At 41.3% G+C, this 19,602-nt stretch overlaps 4 protein-coding genes across 11 annotated transcripts in view; 1 reads left to right on the top strand and 3 right to left on the bottom strand.

Moving 5' to 3' along the window:
• Nucleotides 1–197: 197 nt before the first annotated feature.
• Nucleotides 198–6,206, bottom strand: nop2 (NOP2 nucleolar protein homolog (yeast)). Its single transcript, XM_031852702.1, has 16 exons — nt 6,097–6,206; nt 5,269–5,396; nt 5,112–5,157; nt 4,971–5,032; nt 4,492–4,823; nt 3,963–4,191; nt 3,674–3,873; nt 3,431–3,520; nt 2,975–3,062; nt 2,708–2,848; nt 2,082–2,221; nt 1,896–1,985; nt 1,670–1,792; nt 1,470–1,567; nt 1,236–1,372; nt 198–1,144 (listed from the first exon to the last, which is right to left on the bottom strand). The coding sequence occupies exons 2-16, from the start codon at nt 5,372–5,374 to the stop codon at nt 657–659; spliced, it is 2,370 nt and encodes a 789-aa protein (XP_031708562.1). The 5' UTR covers nt 5,375–5,396; nt 6,097–6,206; the 3' UTR covers nt 198–656.
• Nucleotides 6,207–6,615: 409 nt separating this feature from the next.
• emg1 (EMG1 N1-specific pseudouridine methyltransferase) lies at nt 6,616–8,454 on the top strand. Its single transcript, XM_031852859.1, has 5 exons — nt 6,616–6,801; nt 6,938–7,039; nt 7,424–7,565; nt 7,735–7,943; nt 8,021–8,454. The coding sequence occupies exons 1-5, from the start codon at nt 6,652–6,654 to the stop codon at nt 8,132–8,134; spliced, it is 717 nt and encodes a 238-aa protein (XP_031708719.1). The 5' UTR covers nt 6,616–6,651; the 3' UTR covers nt 8,135–8,454.
• Nucleotides 8,455–9,349: 895 nt separating this feature from the next.
• kel (Kell metallo-endopeptidase (Kell blood group)) lies at nt 9,350–15,363 on the bottom strand. Of its 6 annotated transcripts, XM_031852699.1 has the most exons (18): nt 14,533–15,363; nt 13,447–13,750; nt 13,105–13,284; nt 12,857–12,978; nt 12,478–12,636; nt 12,299–12,370; nt 11,995–12,183; nt 11,743–11,903; nt 11,526–11,643; nt 11,339–11,434; nt 11,147–11,263; nt 10,995–11,072; nt 10,677–10,783; nt 10,504–10,593; nt 10,326–10,393; nt 10,033–10,193; nt 9,864–9,953; nt 9,350–9,778 (listed from the first exon to the last, which is right to left on the bottom strand). In XM_031852699.1, exons 1-18 carry the CDS (start codon nt 14,587–14,589, stop codon nt 9,632–9,634), a joined length of 2,316 nt encoding a protein of 771 aa, XP_031708559.1. In that variant the 5' UTR covers nt 14,590–15,363; the 3' UTR covers nt 9,350–9,631. The 6 variants fall into 6 exon arrangements, with proteins under 6 accessions (XP_031708559.1, XP_031708556.1, XP_031708558.1 ...); XM_031852696.1 differs by having other exon boundaries at nt 13,105–13,750; XM_031852698.1 differs by having other exon boundaries at nt 11,147–11,245; nt 13,105–13,750.
• A 391-nt stretch (nt 15,364–15,754) lies between these two features.
• The window catches only part of zyx (zyxin), a 13,996-nt gene continuing 10,148 nt past the window's right edge, over nt 15,755–19,602 (bottom strand). For 2 of the 3 annotated variants that reach the window (XM_031852726.1, XM_031852725.1), the window contains exons 6-10: nt 19,376–19,520; nt 18,665–18,834; nt 18,282–18,460; nt 17,652–17,772; nt 15,755–17,558 (exon numbers count right to left, since the gene is read on the bottom strand). In XM_031852726.1, coding sequence (XP_031708586.1) covers nt 17,445–17,558; nt 17,652–17,772; nt 18,282–18,460; nt 18,665–18,834; nt 19,376–19,520 — 729 coding nt within the window. In that variant the 3' untranslated portion in view covers nt 15,755–17,444. The remainder of the gene's footprint in view (nt 17,559–17,651; nt 17,773–18,281; nt 18,461–18,664; nt 18,835–19,375; nt 19,521–19,602) is intronic. The other variant, XM_031852727.1, reaches the window with a different exon arrangement.

Here is a 19,602-nt window from a genome sequence, read left to right as displayed (position 1 = left end):
TCGGATTACATTTTCAATATCTGACATGGTAGGACTTTTTACATTAGGACTAGTCAGAACCTAAATTCAAGATAGCTTGAAAGAGAGTTCTGAATACTCATAATTTGAATTGTAGATATCCGAAACTGGAATTGTGGCTAATCAAAACTAAATCCACAGGTCAAACTACATTTGTAGATGTCTAATATGTAAAGAGAGATAGTCAAGCTATTAAATGCTCAAAGTCTTCCCCCTAACTGACTTGAACACTGAGCTATACCCATTAAGTGACCAGATGATCTTGATGTAGCAGAAAGACGGTGAAACTTCCAACTGATGAATCAAAACAAGTGACGATGAAGGTATCTTAAAAGATTTATTGTTTCACAGATTCATAGATTGATGGATGTTGTCCCACCCTGCGATTAAATCAACAGAGAAACACTATGAATATTCCGGAATACATATAAAAAAAAAAGGGAGGACCCAACTTAAGTGAGAGCATCGCGAACCAGTCTAAGTCACCTGACATGGGCCTTACAAATAACATCTGGCTGACACATACAGTACAGTGTAGTACAGCACACACATGTGTTAGGTGACGGGATCTGGGTCTGCAGGGAAGCTCTACAAAGCTTTTACATAATCTGGTACAAGTTATCACGCTGCACACGCCGTCATTCTCCGCCTTTTTTCCCCAACATGTGCGTCAACTTTCTGAATTTATTCTTTCCCATTCTGTCCGTTGCCTTCATGGGTGATTTTCTGTTTTTGCCCTTTTTCTCAAATCTGCTACCCTCCTTTTTGTCAGCCTTTGATGCTTCCATGTCATCAGCTGTCTTCACCGCAGGCTTCTTGGCCTCCTCTGCCCCTTGCACAGTCTCTCCATCCATCTTGGCAATCTTTGCCTTTTTTGGTCCAGCAGGTAAGTCCTTCTTTCCCTTTGACTTGATGTTTGCTGTTTTTGGTCCAGCAGGTGAGTCCTTCTTGCCTTTTGGCTTGATGTTTGTGGGTTTCTTGGCTGCTGTTCCATTGGCTTGGGGTTTTCCCTTTAAGTGACCTGCCTTGCCGGGGACAATCTTCTTTGTCTTGCCACTTTTGGATGGTTTCCCTTTCGGAGAACTTGTCACAGCTGTTGCCTCAGGAGCATCTGCATTCTCTTCTTCTACATAAACAACAGACAGAGGATGAGTTCATGTTTAACATGTTAACTAACATGATGAAAGTTGGCACGTGCTCTTAAGAGAAAGACTTACCTTTTCCTGCCATCGCAGTTGGAACTACATTGGAGAATTTCTTCAGCTTGGCCACAAAGAACCCATCCATATTGTGGGAATGAGGGTAAAATCGGCGAGACAGTCGCATAGAAGGATGGAATCTATGTTCTTTGAACCTGAAACAATGGAAAAACAAATTTAGTGTTGAAGGTCCGAGTACCTGCCTTTCAATAACTCAACCATTAAGAGAGAACACAAGTTTATCGTATTTACCTGGTGAAGCCTTCCTTGCCAAAGTCAAGTCCAATGGGAACTAATTTGACATTTCTTTTCTTTAAAGCGTAGTCCACCACCCATTCATTCTCCTCCACCTGGTGGAACACATTTTGATCAGTACCCAAACCTCTTTTCTAAATACTCACATATAACATGTAAACCTAAGAATAGATTAGCTGCCTGTACAGTGCACATACCATTATTGAACATGTGCAGTAGACCAGATATCCTCCTGAAGTGGACTCGGCATTGATAGAGTCAATGGCAGACAGAATCAGTTCTTTCTGCAGGTGAGCAGCTCGCTGGATGTCGGACTCGTCCTAATAGGAGGGTGGAAGAAAAAAAAAAAAACAACCGATTAAACACTGTTAAAACCAAAAGAATATGTTTGAGTGCATACGTAAACAGTGAACGGTGTTTCACCTTGCTGGTCTTCACAGCTGGATCTTTAGCGATGACTCCTGTGCCTGAGCACGGAGCATCAAGCAGCACTCTGTCAAACCCACTCATCACCTGTGGGCAAAACGTTTTCAACAAGTTAGCACACGTTGTAAAACTCTCGGGGTAAACCACAGAGATTATGTTTTTCTACAGATGTATGAACGTCACCTTTGGGAACTGCCTTCCATCATAGTTGCAGATGACAGTGTTGGTGACCCCCAGACGGTGGACGTTGCCCACAACACTCTTCAATCTGTCAGCGTTGGCGTCGTTAGCCACGATCATCCCAGTGTTTCTCATCAGCTGAGCTGAGGGTGGAACGTTCACGAATGTCGTTAAACAGATTTAACTTGCATGTGACAAGAGTCTGCATTTGTCTACATTACAGCTGAAGCAAAAGCTATTGTGATTGTTTCCGCTGTTTGTTAAGCAAAAATGCTTTTTTACAAATATGGGAGTAAACTGAACATCTTTGGGTTTTTGATGCCGGTTGAATATAAATTTTTTTTTATAAAAAGGAACAGTGTGTAGCATTAAGGGGGCTCTATTGTCAGAAACGTAATCTAAACTTAATAATCAGTTTTAGTTGGTTGCAATCTGCAAATACTACACACTGCCCCTTTGAATATGTCATGTTGCGTTCTAGTCAATTAAAAAGTAACAAATCCAAAAAAACAAATCAGCAGATTAAACCTTGATGAAAATAATCATTAGCTGCAGCCCTAGTCCATATTAAACCATTTGAAACGCCTTATAAAATGAGTATAACAATGTATAACTGCAGCACGTCTTACCAATATAGGTGGTCTTGCCTCCTGGAGCTGCGCTCATGTCCAACACTAACTCTCCCTCCTGTGGAGAGAGCGCCATGACGGGCAGAAAACTGGAGGCTCCTTGCAGCATGTACTGACCAGACAGATACTCTGGGGTTGCACCTGTTTTAAAACACAGAACGAATTACAATTAAAGCTTGTGTGGTTACAGTCGGCCTCAGATGATCTCCACCAAAAGATCGGTAATAGCTTCAGTCAGATTGTTGATGTGAATGTGCTGAAACTTACCAACAGGCACTGAGGAGTCATAGATGACCAAACCAACTTTAGACCATTTTCCCAGTGGATCAAGGTTCACTCCTCTGTTGATCAAGGCCTAAAACGAGGAAAAACACAGTTTAACAAATGAGGACTTGAAGGCAGCATTTGACACGAGACACATTAGTCATTTGATGAAGGGGTTCATTTCTGACACACTGAAAACTAAAGCCAAACAATCAACATTCGTATATATTTTAATCTTCCATTTATTTCTGCCACTTGTTTTTCTACTCCAGGTGGAGTTTTTGTTTGGCTAACTGCAGAACTCGCATATTGTTATTTCCTTGACCTAAAGTGCTGTTAAATCCTTTAACAAATCAATTATATTACTACTTTATTTTTGCTTCTTAGTGAGCTGACTTGCAAGAAATGCTACAAAGCACACTAAGAATTTGAAGAATCTCTCCCACCCCGAGCAGTTACCTGAGCGAGATCCCTCCTCCTTGTTTTCAGTGTGTTGGTCCGAATAGTGACGGGTCTCTGAATTTCATTGGCCTCAAGGAAATCAACCAGCTGTAGGCAAGAAAGAGGGTAAAAAAAAAATGTGAAAAAAAAACAAAAAACTTTACAGTCAAGAAATAATTTCACTCAACACACATTCTCAATCATGTTTTGACAACATGTTCAAACTATGAGAAGAACATCACAATGTCAGAGATCACCCACCTCTGAGAGAGGGAAGAGGTCCATTAATTTCTCAAGGAGGAAGTGGTTGTAGCTGTAATAAGTACAGAGATCCTTCTTCAGAAGAGCGATGTACTCTGATCTGTCTTTGCCCTCTTCCCTTTTTGAAGAGAAATTACAAAGGACATCGATGTTGTCCTTAATTCTTTGATAGATTGTCTTCAGGTCCAGGGGAAGGATGCCTGACAACACAGAAAAGAAAAATATTTAGAACTCGTTTGCTGCTTTTAAAAGAGAAGAATCTTTTTGGAAAGAATTGTAAGTCACTCACCTTCCTTCTCACTTTCCTCGGCACCAGGTAGTCTAAATGTATCCATTTCATCCATGTTGGCTTGTACTGTGTCTTCCTCGTCCGTGTCAGCATCTGATTTCTTTTTCTCTTTACCACCATCTTCCTCCTCATCATCATCATCATCATCATCATCATCATCATCACTCTCTAGACCCATGGTTTCTTTCAGCTTTTTCGCTTTCTTGGCTGCACGCTCAATTGGAAGAAGCTAAATGTGGAAAAAAAACAAACAAGGAAAGTTGTCACTAAATCAAATTAACTGTGTTTACCACATTAACCAGCCAACACACTCCCGGATTATGTTGCCACACCTAATGACACAATATATCAACTGTGAAGTGGGAGGATGTTTTAAGTCAATTAGGGATTGTATGGGCAAATTAGCAGTTTTGGCCAATAATTCAATTTAAACAACTGAATCACAATTGTAGTCAATTTTTGAGTCTTAAATACAGAGAAACACAACAAAGTGGTGGCTGGCAAAAAGTTAAAGAACAATTTGACTTACTTCCTCTCCATCACTGTCTTCTTCCACTGCTTCCTCACCACTGCTGTCATCAAGCGCACCATAGTCGTCAACCATTTCATCTTCATCGTCATCCTCCTCCTCCTCCTCCTCCTTATCATCCTCCTTCACTTCTTTAATTCCTAATTTGGCGCCCTTCTTTCCTTGGTCCTTTCCTCCCTTCTTCGTTTGTTCCTGCTGCTCCTCCTCCTCCTCCTCCTCGTCGTCGTCTTCTTCCTCCCAGTGCTCATCACTGTCATCATCGCCTTCAGGTTCATCTATTTTTCTCTTCCTCGTTGTTGGTTTCAACCATTTACTGTTCTCATCAGTGAATCCTTTAGGATGAAAAGAAACAGATAATAAATACCACGTATTTAAAAATTAACTTTAGCAATAGTTCAAAGGCACATCAGTTGAAAGTCAAACACACAGTTAATAGTTTCCTTCTATCCACAAACATGTGCAAACACTGATGTGAATACCTTTCTTGGGCTGTTCCTCAGCGACATCTTTAGGCTTTTTTTTCAGGACTCTTTTTGCAGCTCTGTAAAATGACAATATGAATGAGTAACTTGTAAACTGAGTAATGTTATTTTATGTTGTATAATCAGTCATCTTCTTACCTTTTCCTGCCTCTACTTGACAAGCGTTTTGGTAGTGCTGTTTCCTCTGCAAACAGAAAAGAAACACTTGATAAAGTCAGCAAAAACAAGAGCTTCTAAACTTTATGGTGTAGTTTTCCAGAGTTAATATGCATCTTTATAAATAGCTGATAATCACCATCAGGTATAAACTTGGCCAACTCAGTCTCTGCTCCTTTCTGCTTCCTGGATTTTCTTCCTGGCCCTCTCTTCACCGTGTTGGTGGGATCCAACTTACGACCCATGACTCCAAGCTACACAGACACTCTGAAAGGGACAGGAAAATAATGTTTCATTATTTACAGTGAAATCAGGATATATGAGCTCACCTATGATCATTTCTTAAAACAAAGATATTGTGGTCTTTGGTAGAAGACAGCGGCAGTTATTGGAGGAAGCAGAAGTCAGCTCATTACGTCAAAGAATGTCAAACAGAGAAACTGTCAAAAACTGTAACCTTATCTTAAGTAATTTAAATTAATCTATGGTGACTGAGCTCTGGGGGAAACAGGCCTGCAGACCAACTGTATGACACGAAGTCACTTGTGATAATTATTATTATTATTATTATTATTATTATTATTATGTAAGACAAACACTTCGATGGGTATCTAATTTAAAAGTGAGCAAGGGGCAGGCCAGATGCAGTCTCACACGTGACTCAGTTCACCATAGACAATTTTTTTTGTACTTTCTACAGATGCTATTTTATATGGATTCAAAATCACATTCCTGGAGACATACGTACCCTAAATGTTAAATTATGAATGCGTTCAAACGCTTTTCTTTAACAGTGACATAGTACTGATAAAATAAGCTGTAATGACCAGCCAGACATAGAACATTAACGTGAGTTGACCCAATTCCGCATGTCGTGTTTGCAAGTTAAAATTACGATCTCAGTTATTAACACTGACCGACTGAGTGTTTACATAATTATCTCAGAAACAATTCTCCACAAACTCACCGGTGAATCTGTTCCTCTTGATCAAACTTCTGCTTGTACGCTGTAAGATTAAAATACCCACACGTGAATTTTCCCTCAACACGTTGTGGAAGAACATCCGGCGCACATGAGTGAGGTCATGACGGTGTCGACGGCGCCGCTGGTGGTCTGGGCGCGCGCTTGCACAAATAAAAACATTTTTTATATACATAAAATAATATAATAATATATATATATATATATATTTAATAATAATAACTTTATTTATATAGCATATATAGAGTTTATAAAGTGCTATAAAATAAAAAATAAAAATAAAATATATATATAGTAAAATAATTTTGTAAAATCAACAAATAAAAATAAAACAGAAAAGCGACGACATCACATAAAAGCCAGTCTGTAAAAATGTATTTTAAGAAGTAATTTAAAAGAGAAAATAGCACTACAGTACAATTACAGTATTGCAGTAGCTTTTGATTAAACATACGCACTTATTTGTTGTAAGTCTCGTGAACGCGCACTTTTTTTTTTGCAGTGACGCACCTATTCTGCGACAATCCAGCCGAAGGCATCATGGCGGGCCCTAATGAGAAGAAGCGTGGTCTTGAACATTTGGACGAATATGAGCCAAAACCTGCCAAACATCTCCGCAGCCTGCACGACCGCATGGCAGACAGGAGGCTGGTGGTTGTTCTGGAGGGAGCGTCGTTAGAAACAGTCAAGGTGAAGCGTCAGGCTCGTGTTTGTTTGTTGTTGTGATGCAGCCCCCTGCCTCCCACCAGTAGAAGTGACATCAGCAACCATACCTTTCTTTAACTTGAGCTAACTTCACAGTAAGTTCATGTTTTGTATTTCACAGGTCGGAAAAACCTTTGAGCTGTTAAACTGTGACCAACACAAAAATATAATCGTCAAAAGTGGAAGGAATCCGGGACATATAAGACCTGACATCACACATCAGGTAAGCACTCAATAAGTACAACACTTAACATCCAAACTCTCAGAAATATAGATCAGCCTCGAAATCCCAATGTTGTTCTGTGTCTAAAAATCAAGTCATTCTTGTGACCTGCAGTGAATTGTAATGTCCATGGTGCTGGTGCGTTGGAGATGCACCAATACAGTACAATGACAAATTGTCTGTTTTCAATCCATATCATCTATTTAAAGCAGTAGTAGTATCAATACAATTCTACTGCCAGTATTTGTTGAAATGTACAACTGTATAATAGAGTTTTTGGTCCTTTTTTTGCCTTTGTTTTTTGTTTTCTTTCTCTTTCATGTCTGTGTAGTAGCAGTTAAAAAAAAAAAAAAATAACTTAAATATTTTATTTCCTTTTACCAGAGTCTACTCATGCTGATGGACAGCCCACTGAACAGGGCAGGCCTGTTGCAGGTTTACGTCCACACAGAGAAAAACGCCTTAATAGAGATCAACCCACAGACCCGCATCCCAAGGACCTTTACTCGCTTCTGTGGCCTTATGGGTAAACTATTCATTTTGAATGCTTTCTGTGTACAAACTACATATTTATGAGCTGATGTTTGTCTCGGCAAAGTAAAACACATTCAGTCACCTATTTTATTGTTTCATGTCCCAAACTCTCCCTCTGCCTAGCTGATCTGCTCATTCTCTCTTCTGTTCTTGTATCTTAGTTCAGCTGCTGCACAAGCTGAGTGTCAGGGCTGCTGACGGTCCTCAGAGGCTTTTGAGGATGATTAAAAACCCGGTGTCTGACCATCTGCCTCCCGGCTGCCCTCGCATGTCCACCTCCTTCTCTTCTGCCGGAGAGGCCGTCTGTCCTCGGTCTTTGGTGCCGGAGGGACCGGCTACAGTGGTGATTGGAGCCTTTGCACATGGAGCGGTAAGAAACTACGTGATAGCTTTTCACTGCTCTGAGCATCAAATATCTGTGTTACCGATCTCTTTGTCTTTTATTAGGTGAATGTGGACTACACCGAGAAGACGGTGTCCATCAGTAACTACCCGCTCTCTGCAGCACTGACCTGTGCTAAGATGTGCTCTGCCTTTGAGGAAGTGTGGGGTGTCCTGTGACAAACGGTCAATAAACTACTGGTGTTGGCCTGGCAGAGACAGTAGAGTACATGGACTTTTTTTTTTTAATGGACTAGGAATGGATATGATGTCCATTTTACCAGTGATGCAGCATGGACCACAGACATTTATCCTGTTAAACACTGCATGTGTATACTTGTATGATGGTGTTTGGCCACAATGTGGTAAAAACAGGTTTCTGTACCAAATGTTCCTTTTTTATTTAGGAGTGTGGCTGTTTTTTATACCATTATCAAATGCACCATTTACTGAGTTTTGGATAATCAATCAATACAGTTGTATTAAAATATTTGACTAAATGAGGAGTGGTTTTCTTTCATATAGATCGATAAGAGTGAAATTCACAGGGGAGACTAAATATTCAGAGGTGATAAAGTACATGGATTACCCTGAGCATGGAACCTACGTGTACAAAGAAAATAAGACGATAGGAAGTCATTTTCAACTGATCCATCAAAAGAAAATATACAATTTCAGAATGCTTGAAAGGTTTTAGTCTATTACTGCTCACCATCAATTACTCTAAATGCTAATAGTAGTAAGCTGTTTTTAATCTTAGCCTCCATCTTGGTGGCCGTCTTCTCTGTGAAGTCTTACATGGATGTCTCTTTTGCTTTGGTCGACGTCTCCAGGCCCTTGGTGCGGGTTCTTCCCTGCTGGCTTTGGTGGTTTTCCTCTTGCTTGGGGTGTCTTCCTTCTTGGTTTGTGTGATTTGGCTGCTTCTCTGTGAGTCTTTCCTTTTGGTTTGGGAGTCTTTCTGGCCTGTCTCTGTGACTTTTCCGCTCCTTTGGAAGATTTGCTGGCTGTTTTTTCTCTGCCTCAGATCAGCTTTTGAATTTGGGGATTTCAGACTGCTTGTCCTTACCTGCTTTGTTTGTGTCTGTTTCTGATTTTTGTAGAAAATAAAGGATTCAGAATGACTATTTGTTTTATCACCTTTAACGCTGTATTGTCCTTTGCTGTAATTTTGTTATTAGCATTTCCTTTTGCGCCTCTAGGTGTTAGCCTATTTCATGTTTCAGAGAGAAATCTCAAAATCCATATGGCCTGATTTCATTTCTAATAATTATTTTGTTGTCAGAGGTGAGTGTCTTCATCACCTAGGAGACAAGCTCATTTAAAACTCTTCTTTTTTTACCGTGGTAGCATACAAAGCAAGAAGTTAGATCTGTGAAACAAAGTGGAAACAGCTTTTCAAATGTTTATTTTATTATCATGAATATGCAACAGCGTGTACAATCTATGGAAATCCAAACATCTTAACTACTGATACAAAAAAAATGCAGGTTTTTATTTACCTGTACATAATCCCACCATACACGTGTGTAATAATAATGATAAACTATCTTTGCAACAACAGTTTGTAAACATCAGTGTGCTGTATTTCTATAGCACCAAGTGTTTTGCCAGACAAATCCACAATAATAATCAATAACTACAAAAACAAAACCCTGCCGGTCTTCAGAGGAGTGGTACTCAGCACGTTTCTAATGAATGCTGCTGGGTTTTATTGGGGCACTGCAGGCTTGTAGGACACAGGTCAGATTTGGCACAAATCACTGTAATCAAGAAGGAGGGCTCCAAGGGCATACATTTGCTATATGGGTCTGAGTCACAGTTAACCTGGAAAGAGAATATAATAAAAAACATGCGATCAGTAGCTGAGAGGAAAGGTGCCGACAATTGTAACCTAATAGAACCACTGTACCTGCGAAAAAGAGGTGAGAAACAGACGCGTGTGTGACAGTCCTGAGATGGAGGTGTCATTCGGATGGTTCTTTAGACTCTGATGATAAGCCTGTGGAGAAAAAAAAATGTGGATGCATGAGCTCAAATGTTATATACACAGAGACGAAAGCCTGAAGATTGCTGCTCACCTGCAATGCTATCTGCAGTGCAGAATACTGCACCCACAGCTCCTGCTGCTGCGCTGCTGAGAGAGAAAACTCTCCACCTCGGCCCGCTTTTTCTGTGACAGTGAGGTAGTGAGCCCACACACATTCCCCCACAGCATGCACCATCTCACTGTGAGAGTAAACTACAACAGACAGATTGTTTGTGAACGGTCTGTAAGTTGAGTATAAAGAAGGCAGTTGTGATATCTGAAAAACTGTTATTAAAGCGGCATGCGTATGTAACCCCAAACATGACAAATATGAGCTTCTCTTACCATCAGGCAAAATCAGGTGGAGGATATCTTTGGCGATAATGAAACCCATCACGCCATAGTTCATTGCCCTGTTTAGAAATAATACAAAAAGTGTTCAATTTTACTACAATGTTCAATAGTAACTTGTGAACACGTGAAAACCCTTTAAAAGTATTTTTAAAATCAGTGTACACTTTACCTGGGATAGGTAGGATGGAAGAGAGGAGGGATAAACATTCCCATGGGAAAGAGGAGCTCATCACCCAGGAGAAATGGCGTAACAGACAGACTAATAGAAAAGACAAAAGACTAAATACATGCCCAAAACATTCATATCCACTCTCACCTTTAGGAACAGAGGGCGGCACTTACATATCAGCCGCCTCTGCCTTCTCAGTCAAGAGCTGACTGCGTCTCTTTTGCCACAAGGAAAGTGACTGGACATAGTTGGAGAAGAAGCTAGTTGTGCCGACCGTCACCTGGAATCAAAACGGATTAAAATGAGGTATTTGTGAGGTATTTCACATTAAATGTACAACAGTTCGGTGCAATACAAATTAAATTAGAAAATAACTTGTGTTAAGCGAGTTTGGGTGGGTTTAGATAGGATTAAACTCACTGCAAAGAGGTTTAACCGAATATAGAGGTGACCAGCTAATTTGTTAGAGCCAATGGAGGTCTGTAACGTACCTTGGAAAAAAGCAGGTCGAGCTCAGCCTCACTAGAGATCTCCTTTGTAGTCCAAAGTCTTGGAATTAAAGACTGAATCTGGAGGAGGACAGGACATTTTTTCAAAATGCTGTTTCAAGAAGTACAATGACAATTCCTGCTTCACTTCTTACCTTTTTCATGACAAACTGGAGAGACTTCTGATCTGTCCACTTGAGTTCATGTAATTTGGATTTGAAGGAGGTAAAGATATTTTGAATAATCTCCTCTGCCTGTTGAACAATGAAAATCTTAAATACACATCAGCCTTAAAATTCAATAAGGCGCAATTAATTATGTCCTAAATCACCATGATGGCCACTCACCTCTCTGTGCGCTGTCCTTTTACTGAGAAGGTGAGTAAGAACTAAGTCAAATCCTCTCTCAGTCTCTAATACACAGTGTTTCCAGCGATCAGCTCCCTGGTGAAGAGGCCCATGTGACTCAACAAACCAACTCAAAGGTGTCATCTTTTTGAAATTAGTACAGTCGGCTTTATCTGTGTTGACTCACCTCTTCAGCGTCACCCAGAGCCATAGACAAATTCTTTGCTGTTTCAGAAAACCTGGAGTCTAGAGCAGGCATCAGCTTGTGCAGCAGACTGAGGACCATGTACGTATGAACGGGGCCGCTGTGTGGATTCCAATGTGCCAGCACATGGTTAAAAAAAGGAAAAACAAACATGAAAAGTCTATGCATGTTTGACAGTGGTTTGTGTCACTAACAGTACCTGCTGCTCGGCTCATGCTTGTTCAGCCATTTGCCAACAATGCGGGACATTTGCACAATGTAGGGTAAGTTATGCAGAAGGACATGATCATCTTCGATGAGTGGCAGTGGATGGAAAGCGGCCTGCAGACAGCCCAGCCAATCAATGGCAGGCGCCTGCTTCTGTTGGCAGATTTACGCAGAGAAAGTAAATTATTGCGGCGGATTCAGTCACAGTATGTTTGCGTAGCGACCCATTCCCCTCCTCTTGTACCTGTAGTTCTCTGATGGTCATGCGCTGATAAAGCTGTCCTTTCGACAGGCGAAAGTCCAGAGGTGCAGCAGCCACGGCGAGCTCAGAGGACAGAGAGATGAAGGTGCCCACGTGGATCATGCTGCTGCTGGGAGGGGCCCCCAACAATGCCAGGTACCTCTCACATGATGCCAAGAAGGGACGTAGCGTCTGGATGAAAAGAGACAGGAGAATGACAAAGCAATGCATTAGTGGGATGGATGAATATTGTTTATTCATTAAAAGACATTTCTTGAATCAATAGTGGTCTGACTGAGTCACCTACCCGAGTTTTAGCTTGAGACTTCAGTGTCTTGCTGTTCCATTCGATGGGGATCAACAGATCTGGCTGATCAATCTGTTGACAGAGGGGAGACTTGAGTTAAAGCACTAAGATGAAGCCTACTTTGCCATGGCAGTGCTCCCACCAGCATGTTAGGACAAATTACTCTAATGGATACTGGCCTGTATATATCTTCTGGTTGTCCCGTGGGCAATTTCATTTGGGTCTTTGCCCACATAGAGGTTGAAGAATGGAAATGTGGCGTAGTCTCTCATGAGCAGTCTCAGGGTGGAGTTAAAGTCTGTCCGATTCCACTGGCCTGATACTGCCCAGCCCCCAAGCTGCATACAGAGAGAGACAGAGACAGAGATGATGTACAATGATTATACGGCATCCTGCTAAGTGGAAGAATACATGATCTCTTTGTGTCTTGTGTTGAGATTTCATGTTTAACTCCCAGATGAATTCCTCCTAACCTTTGCAGCATCAAACATTTGACAACCTTTCTATTGGGATTAATCAGCCAAAAGCTCACAATTTAAGGACATTTAATTATCTCACTTTCTGGATGAGTGCGAGGAAGGGCTCTGCTCCAGCTGTTTGTATGGATTTGGTGTCCAAACAGGAATGGTAAAATCCTTTGGCCTTTTGCACTGCTGTACTACCCGGTCTGGTGTTTGATTCTGACAAACAGAACAAGAAAAAACACGTTTCAGACACTTTCTTGATATAATAAAAATAAATAATAATAAATAAAGCGATACAATGCAGAGTGGTGTACATTAGAGGACATTTAGGTTGCATACTACTACCCAAAATCTCCCTGAGATACTGCAGCAGCACTGTTTTTCTGTCCGGTATCTTCTCCTTTCTCAGTCCTCTATCTTCTCTCTCTTTACTCTGTCCTCTCCTCTCTGTCCACACAGCCTTTTCTTTCTGGTTCTGTGGATGTCCAGGGATGCCCTGCCCTCTTTGCCTCCCCCCATTGTCTGGTGAAAGTATATCAGATCCACAGGTGAACAAGAAGTAATCGCAGGGCTGCGTGAAGGGGTCAGCAGATATGGACAGACGTGCTGAGGCCCACTGACAGGCTGGGGAGAGACATGGAGTCACTGTGTGTGTAATTGTGTTGTGTTTCTCTGGAGGCCTACCTTTGCCTGCCTGGATGTTGCTATTTTGATGATTATAATGCATATAGTAAACCAGTCCCAGAATGGCACTACATAAGGAGAACCCCAAAATGAGGCGAATTAGCCTTCGACGATTTATCCACACTGGCTTTGCTTGTTGCTGGTGCTCGGGGTTAGACTCTGACAGCTGTGGCTCAAGCTGGAGCTGCATTTGTTGATGGGTGTCGGAAGGATCTTGGGTCGGGAGTGGCAGCTGAAACAAAGGAGGAGGCTGGAGCCCCCTCCCAGATTCTGGCTGTGATGATGGCTGGACTGATAGCCGAGGCTGGAAGTGAGCAAGGGACACAGGATTGTAACTGGGTCAAACGAAATATATACATATACATAGAAAGATATATACACACACACACACACACATTATTTGTTGCCACATAAAAAAGTGTTGAGTTCAATAAAAGTTTGAGTACGAGTGTGGTCGTTAACTGGTCATGTCCAATCACAGATCTTTAGAACTGGGTCCACTACATCACCACAAGACTCAACAGTGATTTCTTGTGTCCCAGAACCCTCTGATCATTCACCTCTCCCCAAAACACATCCACATGTATGCAAAGAACCACTACTTTCACTACTGCTGGCTTGTAAGAGCCCACGCAGTTTAGCATCAGCTGCCACATGATATGAACCTCACTACAAAGTGGATATTTCATGTACCTCAAGTTTTAATCAGAGCAACCAACACCAGATTAAACAGCATAACTACAGTATATACGTAGATACCTCCACTGAGATCTATGTCCCAGTTCAGTAGAATCATACCACACATTATATCACTGGCACTGGTCAGCAGCTTGTTTATGAGTAACATGTTTGCTGTCAACTCTTTTCCAAAGTTACCAGAAAATACTGATACAAACACCAGTTTGTATTTTGCAACACAAAGCACATTGCAGACCTCACCAAACCGTATAATTTGAATACCAACATTTTCCAGGAACATAGATGGCTTTGCTCCACTTTTCCATGTTAGCTTGACAACCATGTGAACATAACAAATACAACTTCATAACAGCACGGTCAGCTTTTAGTTTTCTGTGAAGATCCTACCTCAAGCTCTATTGGAGTTTCACTCATTCTTAGCAGATGGATGGTTGTCTTTTGCATTTGAAGTGTCCCATGTGCTCCCTCCTCCTGCTGTCCCTCCGTCAGACAGCTGTCATCTCAGCTCTCTATCTCTCTTCATCACTCACTTTTCTCCTCATCTGACACTCTGATAAAAAACAACCCTGCAGGCTGCGTCTTACTCTCCTCTCCAGAAGACAGATAATCAAGCATAGACTATAGTTCTGCTCTGGGACATGCATGTGGATGTTTTGGGGTTCGTGAACACGGGAGAAACTATAAATGAAGGTTCCAACTTTTATTGTCACTACCCCCACCTGCCTGCAGGGTTAGAGGCCTGAGAACAGAAGCCGTTGGCTGGTAAGTTGAGGCCATCAAATAGCTTTTGCTGATATATTGTTACGTTGCATTGAATGAGGGCAAGCAGTTCATGGAAAGTAAACACTCTGAGATGCACGCGCACACATGTCCGCTGTCGTCACTATCAGTACAACTCATGGCTGTTAACAACTGATAGAGCGGTTCAGCGTCCTGGAGGTCATGTAACAGTGTAGCACATCGTTGAATCTGGGAGGAAACACGTTTCATGGATGTCACATGGAGGCCGACCACAGAGCAGATGTAATGGTAAAAACAAATATGACAAACTCAAATTGTGTGCAACTTTGCAGTGACTACTTCTGCTGCATACACCCTTTCATGTATGGTAGGTGGCCAATCTATAAAATAGTACAGTTGACAGTCGAGAAATGAAACAAAACCATTTGGTATTTAGCGTTCTATTTATTTGTTTATCTTTTAATACAGCCAAATGGGGGGGAGGGGTGGGGCTAAATAATTGTTTTTAAACACATACACACATATCAAACAGGAATTTATAAAAAAAAGTTATATGAAAAGACAAGGCATCTGCATGTAATACAATAGGACATAACACAACAAAAAACGCCAGATAAATGCAACCGTAAAGGCATCATCATACGTTTAGAATCACATAGTGATGACAAAGGCAGAGCCACAAAGGTGGAGTAGTTGGTGCAAACAAAAGACATAATACTAGAAGAAATGCCGCCACCACCACCTACACAGATAGCATGCAATGCTGAGTAACTATTGCCATGTTAGTCATTCTGGTGTTATACTGCACCAGGCTCGATGCAAGCACAAGTTACAACTGTTTTCTTATTGTGGAATGAGTTTCTGTCGCTGCAAATAAGGCTCAATTTTAAAGGAACAATGGGATACAATGGTGGAGAAGGCACATCTCCAGGTTCAAAATGAAAACAATAAATTTTAAGCATTTATGAATGAAATACAGTACAGTAAGATAAGAATAAAATAGTATATAACCAACATGATCAGACTTAAGTACAAAAGATGAATAATAGAAAGAATAGTGGTATTTACTGTAACAATGGAATAGATCAAGACCAGAAAACTGGGCTCAAACACAAAAGAAGTGAGAAAAACATACATGAAAGTCAAAACATTGAACCTCATGTAACTATTTTATTAATCCTGCCAACAGCAATGAAATATTTCATCACTGTGTTTTAACATTGTTATTTAAAACTCTAAGCTAACGCCTCTACTGATCTATTATCCTGCTTTAATGACAGGTTATTTTAGTACTGGTACACATACAGTTTAACCTTACTACTTAATAAAACAAAGATCTATAAATTATATTACCTAAAGCAAGGGATTCCAAGGAAATTCATATCAAAAACTACTATTGTGTTTCTAGATGGTGTCTACTAATACAAAATTGATCATGTGCAGGGGGGCTTTAGAGTCAAAGTGACACTTAAAGGCTATTTTACTTCACTATGGAACTGTGCAACGGTCACATGATAGGTCCTGCTTTCAGCCATGCAGCTGACATTTATAACCACGTTTCTTTTTTTTGCGATTATGCGATCCCTGGAATGGAATCTGTGCTCGTCTATTTGATCAAAAGTTGTGCATCTAAAAAGCATGCATCTTAAAACACACTGCTAAATCAGCTCCAGACCATTCTAGAGAGGAAAATGGCTGCTTTTTGTTCTAATCTTGCCCTTATACAGTCTGTATGATCAAAGAAGAGAGAGAGCAACACGACATATTTCTAAGCATGCCTGTAAATGATCAAATTCACATCACAAAAAACTAAGAGCAACATTTACTGTTTTTTTCTTTTTTGCAGCCAACGTTTAGCCCGAGATGACTGTAGAATGCTGTAGAGTTGGCTGATATGAAGCACTTTCTAGGCAGGAAAGCATAATTAACCATGCTTGCAGGCACAACAACTGCCAAAGTGTTAAAGATATGCTCTACCAACAGCCAAGCAGAGTGGTGAAATCTGCAGAGTGGTTGAATGGGAGGTCTCTGGTACTCCTCACCCTATGGTAACAATCTGTCTCAGTATCATCACTATAGGTACGATGCTCATAGGGAAATAGACCAGCCAGTCAAAGTCTTTAGATGGAAATATCTCAGTCTATGGTGCTACTAACAAAGAAAGGCAACTTTATATTCATCAGACTGTTCTTTTGCCCAAACTATTCTTGTGCAAGTTCTGCTGGAAATTTAAGCGTAAACATAGAATTGGCACAAAAAACACGTTCTAGTACATAAAGAGGACTAGACGAGAGATTGGAGCGTTTGAGATTGGGAATAAAAGATGAGGGGAGTTTATTTCAATGCAGTACATTACTTCTGCACTGAAGTGAACAAAGACGAGGGAATACTACACTGTACTTGCATGCAAACATACCTTTCCACACAGCACATTCACACTCACACCTGCGCACATATATTGAATACAGCCCTGTTGCAAAGGCAAAACGGCAGCTGAATGAATCCTGTGCTTTTGGATTTTGGTTCATAGTTAATCTGAGTTACGCCGCTTCAGCCAATCACTGCGCAGCTTGCTTGGCTCGCTGGGTGTGGCACTTCATGCACAGGATCTTCCCATCCAATGGATAGCAGCCATTTTCATCCGCTTCTATGGAGAGAGGGCGAGCACAATCCTACAGGACAAAATACATTGATTTAATTCATTTATTTTGTTACTTTTTAGGGGTTATTGAATACAGCGTGTGATGTATGAAATGTGGTTTTACCTCACAACGGTAACACTTGAGGTGGAAGTTCTTGTCGAGAGCCACCACTCTGACGGTCTCCTCGCTGCCCTGGGCTGGAATAATGGGGTCATTGCAGCTCACACACAGAGGGGAGAAACGCCTGGAACACAAGGGTGGAGAGCTGGCTGTTAGTTGGTGGCACATTCACATTCATAGTGAAGGAACACCAAAAGCAATATATTCTAATGAAACAAAATCAAATGTGTTGCTTCTCGGCCTGTCAACTAGCGGTAGTGAGGATTCATTGGTATTATTTATCCACAGTTTAGCAGGCTGTGTAAACTTTTTATTATCAGCAGGAAATAGAAAAACAAGTTTCCATTAGTCAAAATCAAGTGAGGAAAAAATGTATTGCTGTTGCTGCCTCCTTCGTCCAGCACTCTTATCAGTAATCCTGATGGGTAAGATAAATGGGGTCATAAATCCAAACACTGCTGAAATTGGATTGTCCTCAAAACACATCCCTGGGCAGCTATATATACTTATAAAAGTAAAAGTGTACCAACACGCCTACGTTTGGTAACATATATTGCTTCGCAAACCAATGTCTTCATCATAGGAAATGACTAGAGATGTAATATTTCCTTATCATCGACAGCCAGTAGCTACCTGTGGTAATCCTGGACACAGTAGGGGTTGTTGTTGTCATCAGTGATGAAGGGCGCCCCCTCAAGTGTGCAGGAACAGGTGCTGCAGCGGAAACAGTGGGAGTGGAAACACTGGCCCACTGCCTTCAGCACACGGTCTGTGATCCTCTCCCCACATCGGGAACACACTGCCAGGGAACTCTGAGGAGGAGGAGCAAGGTGGTATACTCGCTGTGTCAACATTGATCAGTACATTCTACACACTTAAGGTATGCGCTGAACACTTCACACCATCGGTGTTTACTCATCAGTATGCAGAATGAAGAGTGCACAGGGTACATTACACAGAAATGAAGCTTTTGGTCTTTTTGCAGTGACCATTAATTGGCTCGTGCGTCTCTTTACCGTGTAGCAGTCGTCACACTGAGGTGCGCCATCCCGGTCATAGAACTGCATGCCCTGCAGGGGGCGATGACAGCTCATGCAACAGAAGCAGTTTGAGTGGAAGAGTTTATCCATGGCCCTCACTGCTGGCTGGGTGCGGGACAGAGCCTCGCCACACTTCCCACAGACCTCTAAAATGAGAAGAGAGGTGTGTGTGTGTGAGTGTGTGTGTGTGTGTTGGGGGAAAAGAGAAAAATATACAAACAAGGTTATTCACAAATAAATCCATCTTCCCATAATTGTGTTAATTACAGTGTCATCCCCTAACTAATGAGTAGAATATTGTATTCAACAAATGTATTGCCACAGATGATAAACTTGTACCATTTTATGGATTTGTTCAGTTGTACAGAATCACAACATTAAGTTTCATACAACACACATAGCTTAATGTTCATACATATTCATAGCAGTGAACACAGAGAACCACTGCGCAGCTACTAGACATAAATTGTTAAATATCAGAATGAGCTTTGAATATATTTCCATAAATATTTTGCATTCAGCCAGAAAACTTCTGCACGATTTCCTAATCTTATTTTCAGTGTGTGGTATTAAAATGCTTCTCACATTACAATATAATTTAGAAATTACTAATGCAATACATTTCGATGAGAGTTTCACCATGAATGTTACAGCCACCCCTCTGTTTATATATGTGTGTGTGTGTACCTGTAGGAGGGGAGGTGATGACCGGTGCGTGTGTGTCCATGTCTTTAATGAAGTCCTTGGTCATTCTCTCCAGCTCCTCCACTTCCCTCATATTCAGTGGAACTCCTCCACCTGGGATAGCAACTGGGCCAGGGGGTGAGGACTGCTTGTACACACACACACAGACACAAGCCATTAGTACGTGCGTGTGTGTGTGCGCACACACACACACACACACACACACACAC

The sequence above is a fragment of the Anarrhichthys ocellatus genome, unplaced genomic scaffold (genome assembly GCF_004355925.1).
Source record: "Anarrhichthys ocellatus isolate YVR2014 unplaced genomic scaffold, GSC_Weel_1.0 scaffold13, whole genome shotgun sequence".
Lineage (NCBI taxonomy): Eukaryota > Metazoa > Chordata > Actinopteri > Perciformes > Anarhichadidae > Anarrhichthys > Anarrhichthys ocellatus.
The sequence above is the reverse complement of the archived record's forward strand: the minus strand, read 5'-3'. Positions and strand labels throughout refer to the sequence as shown.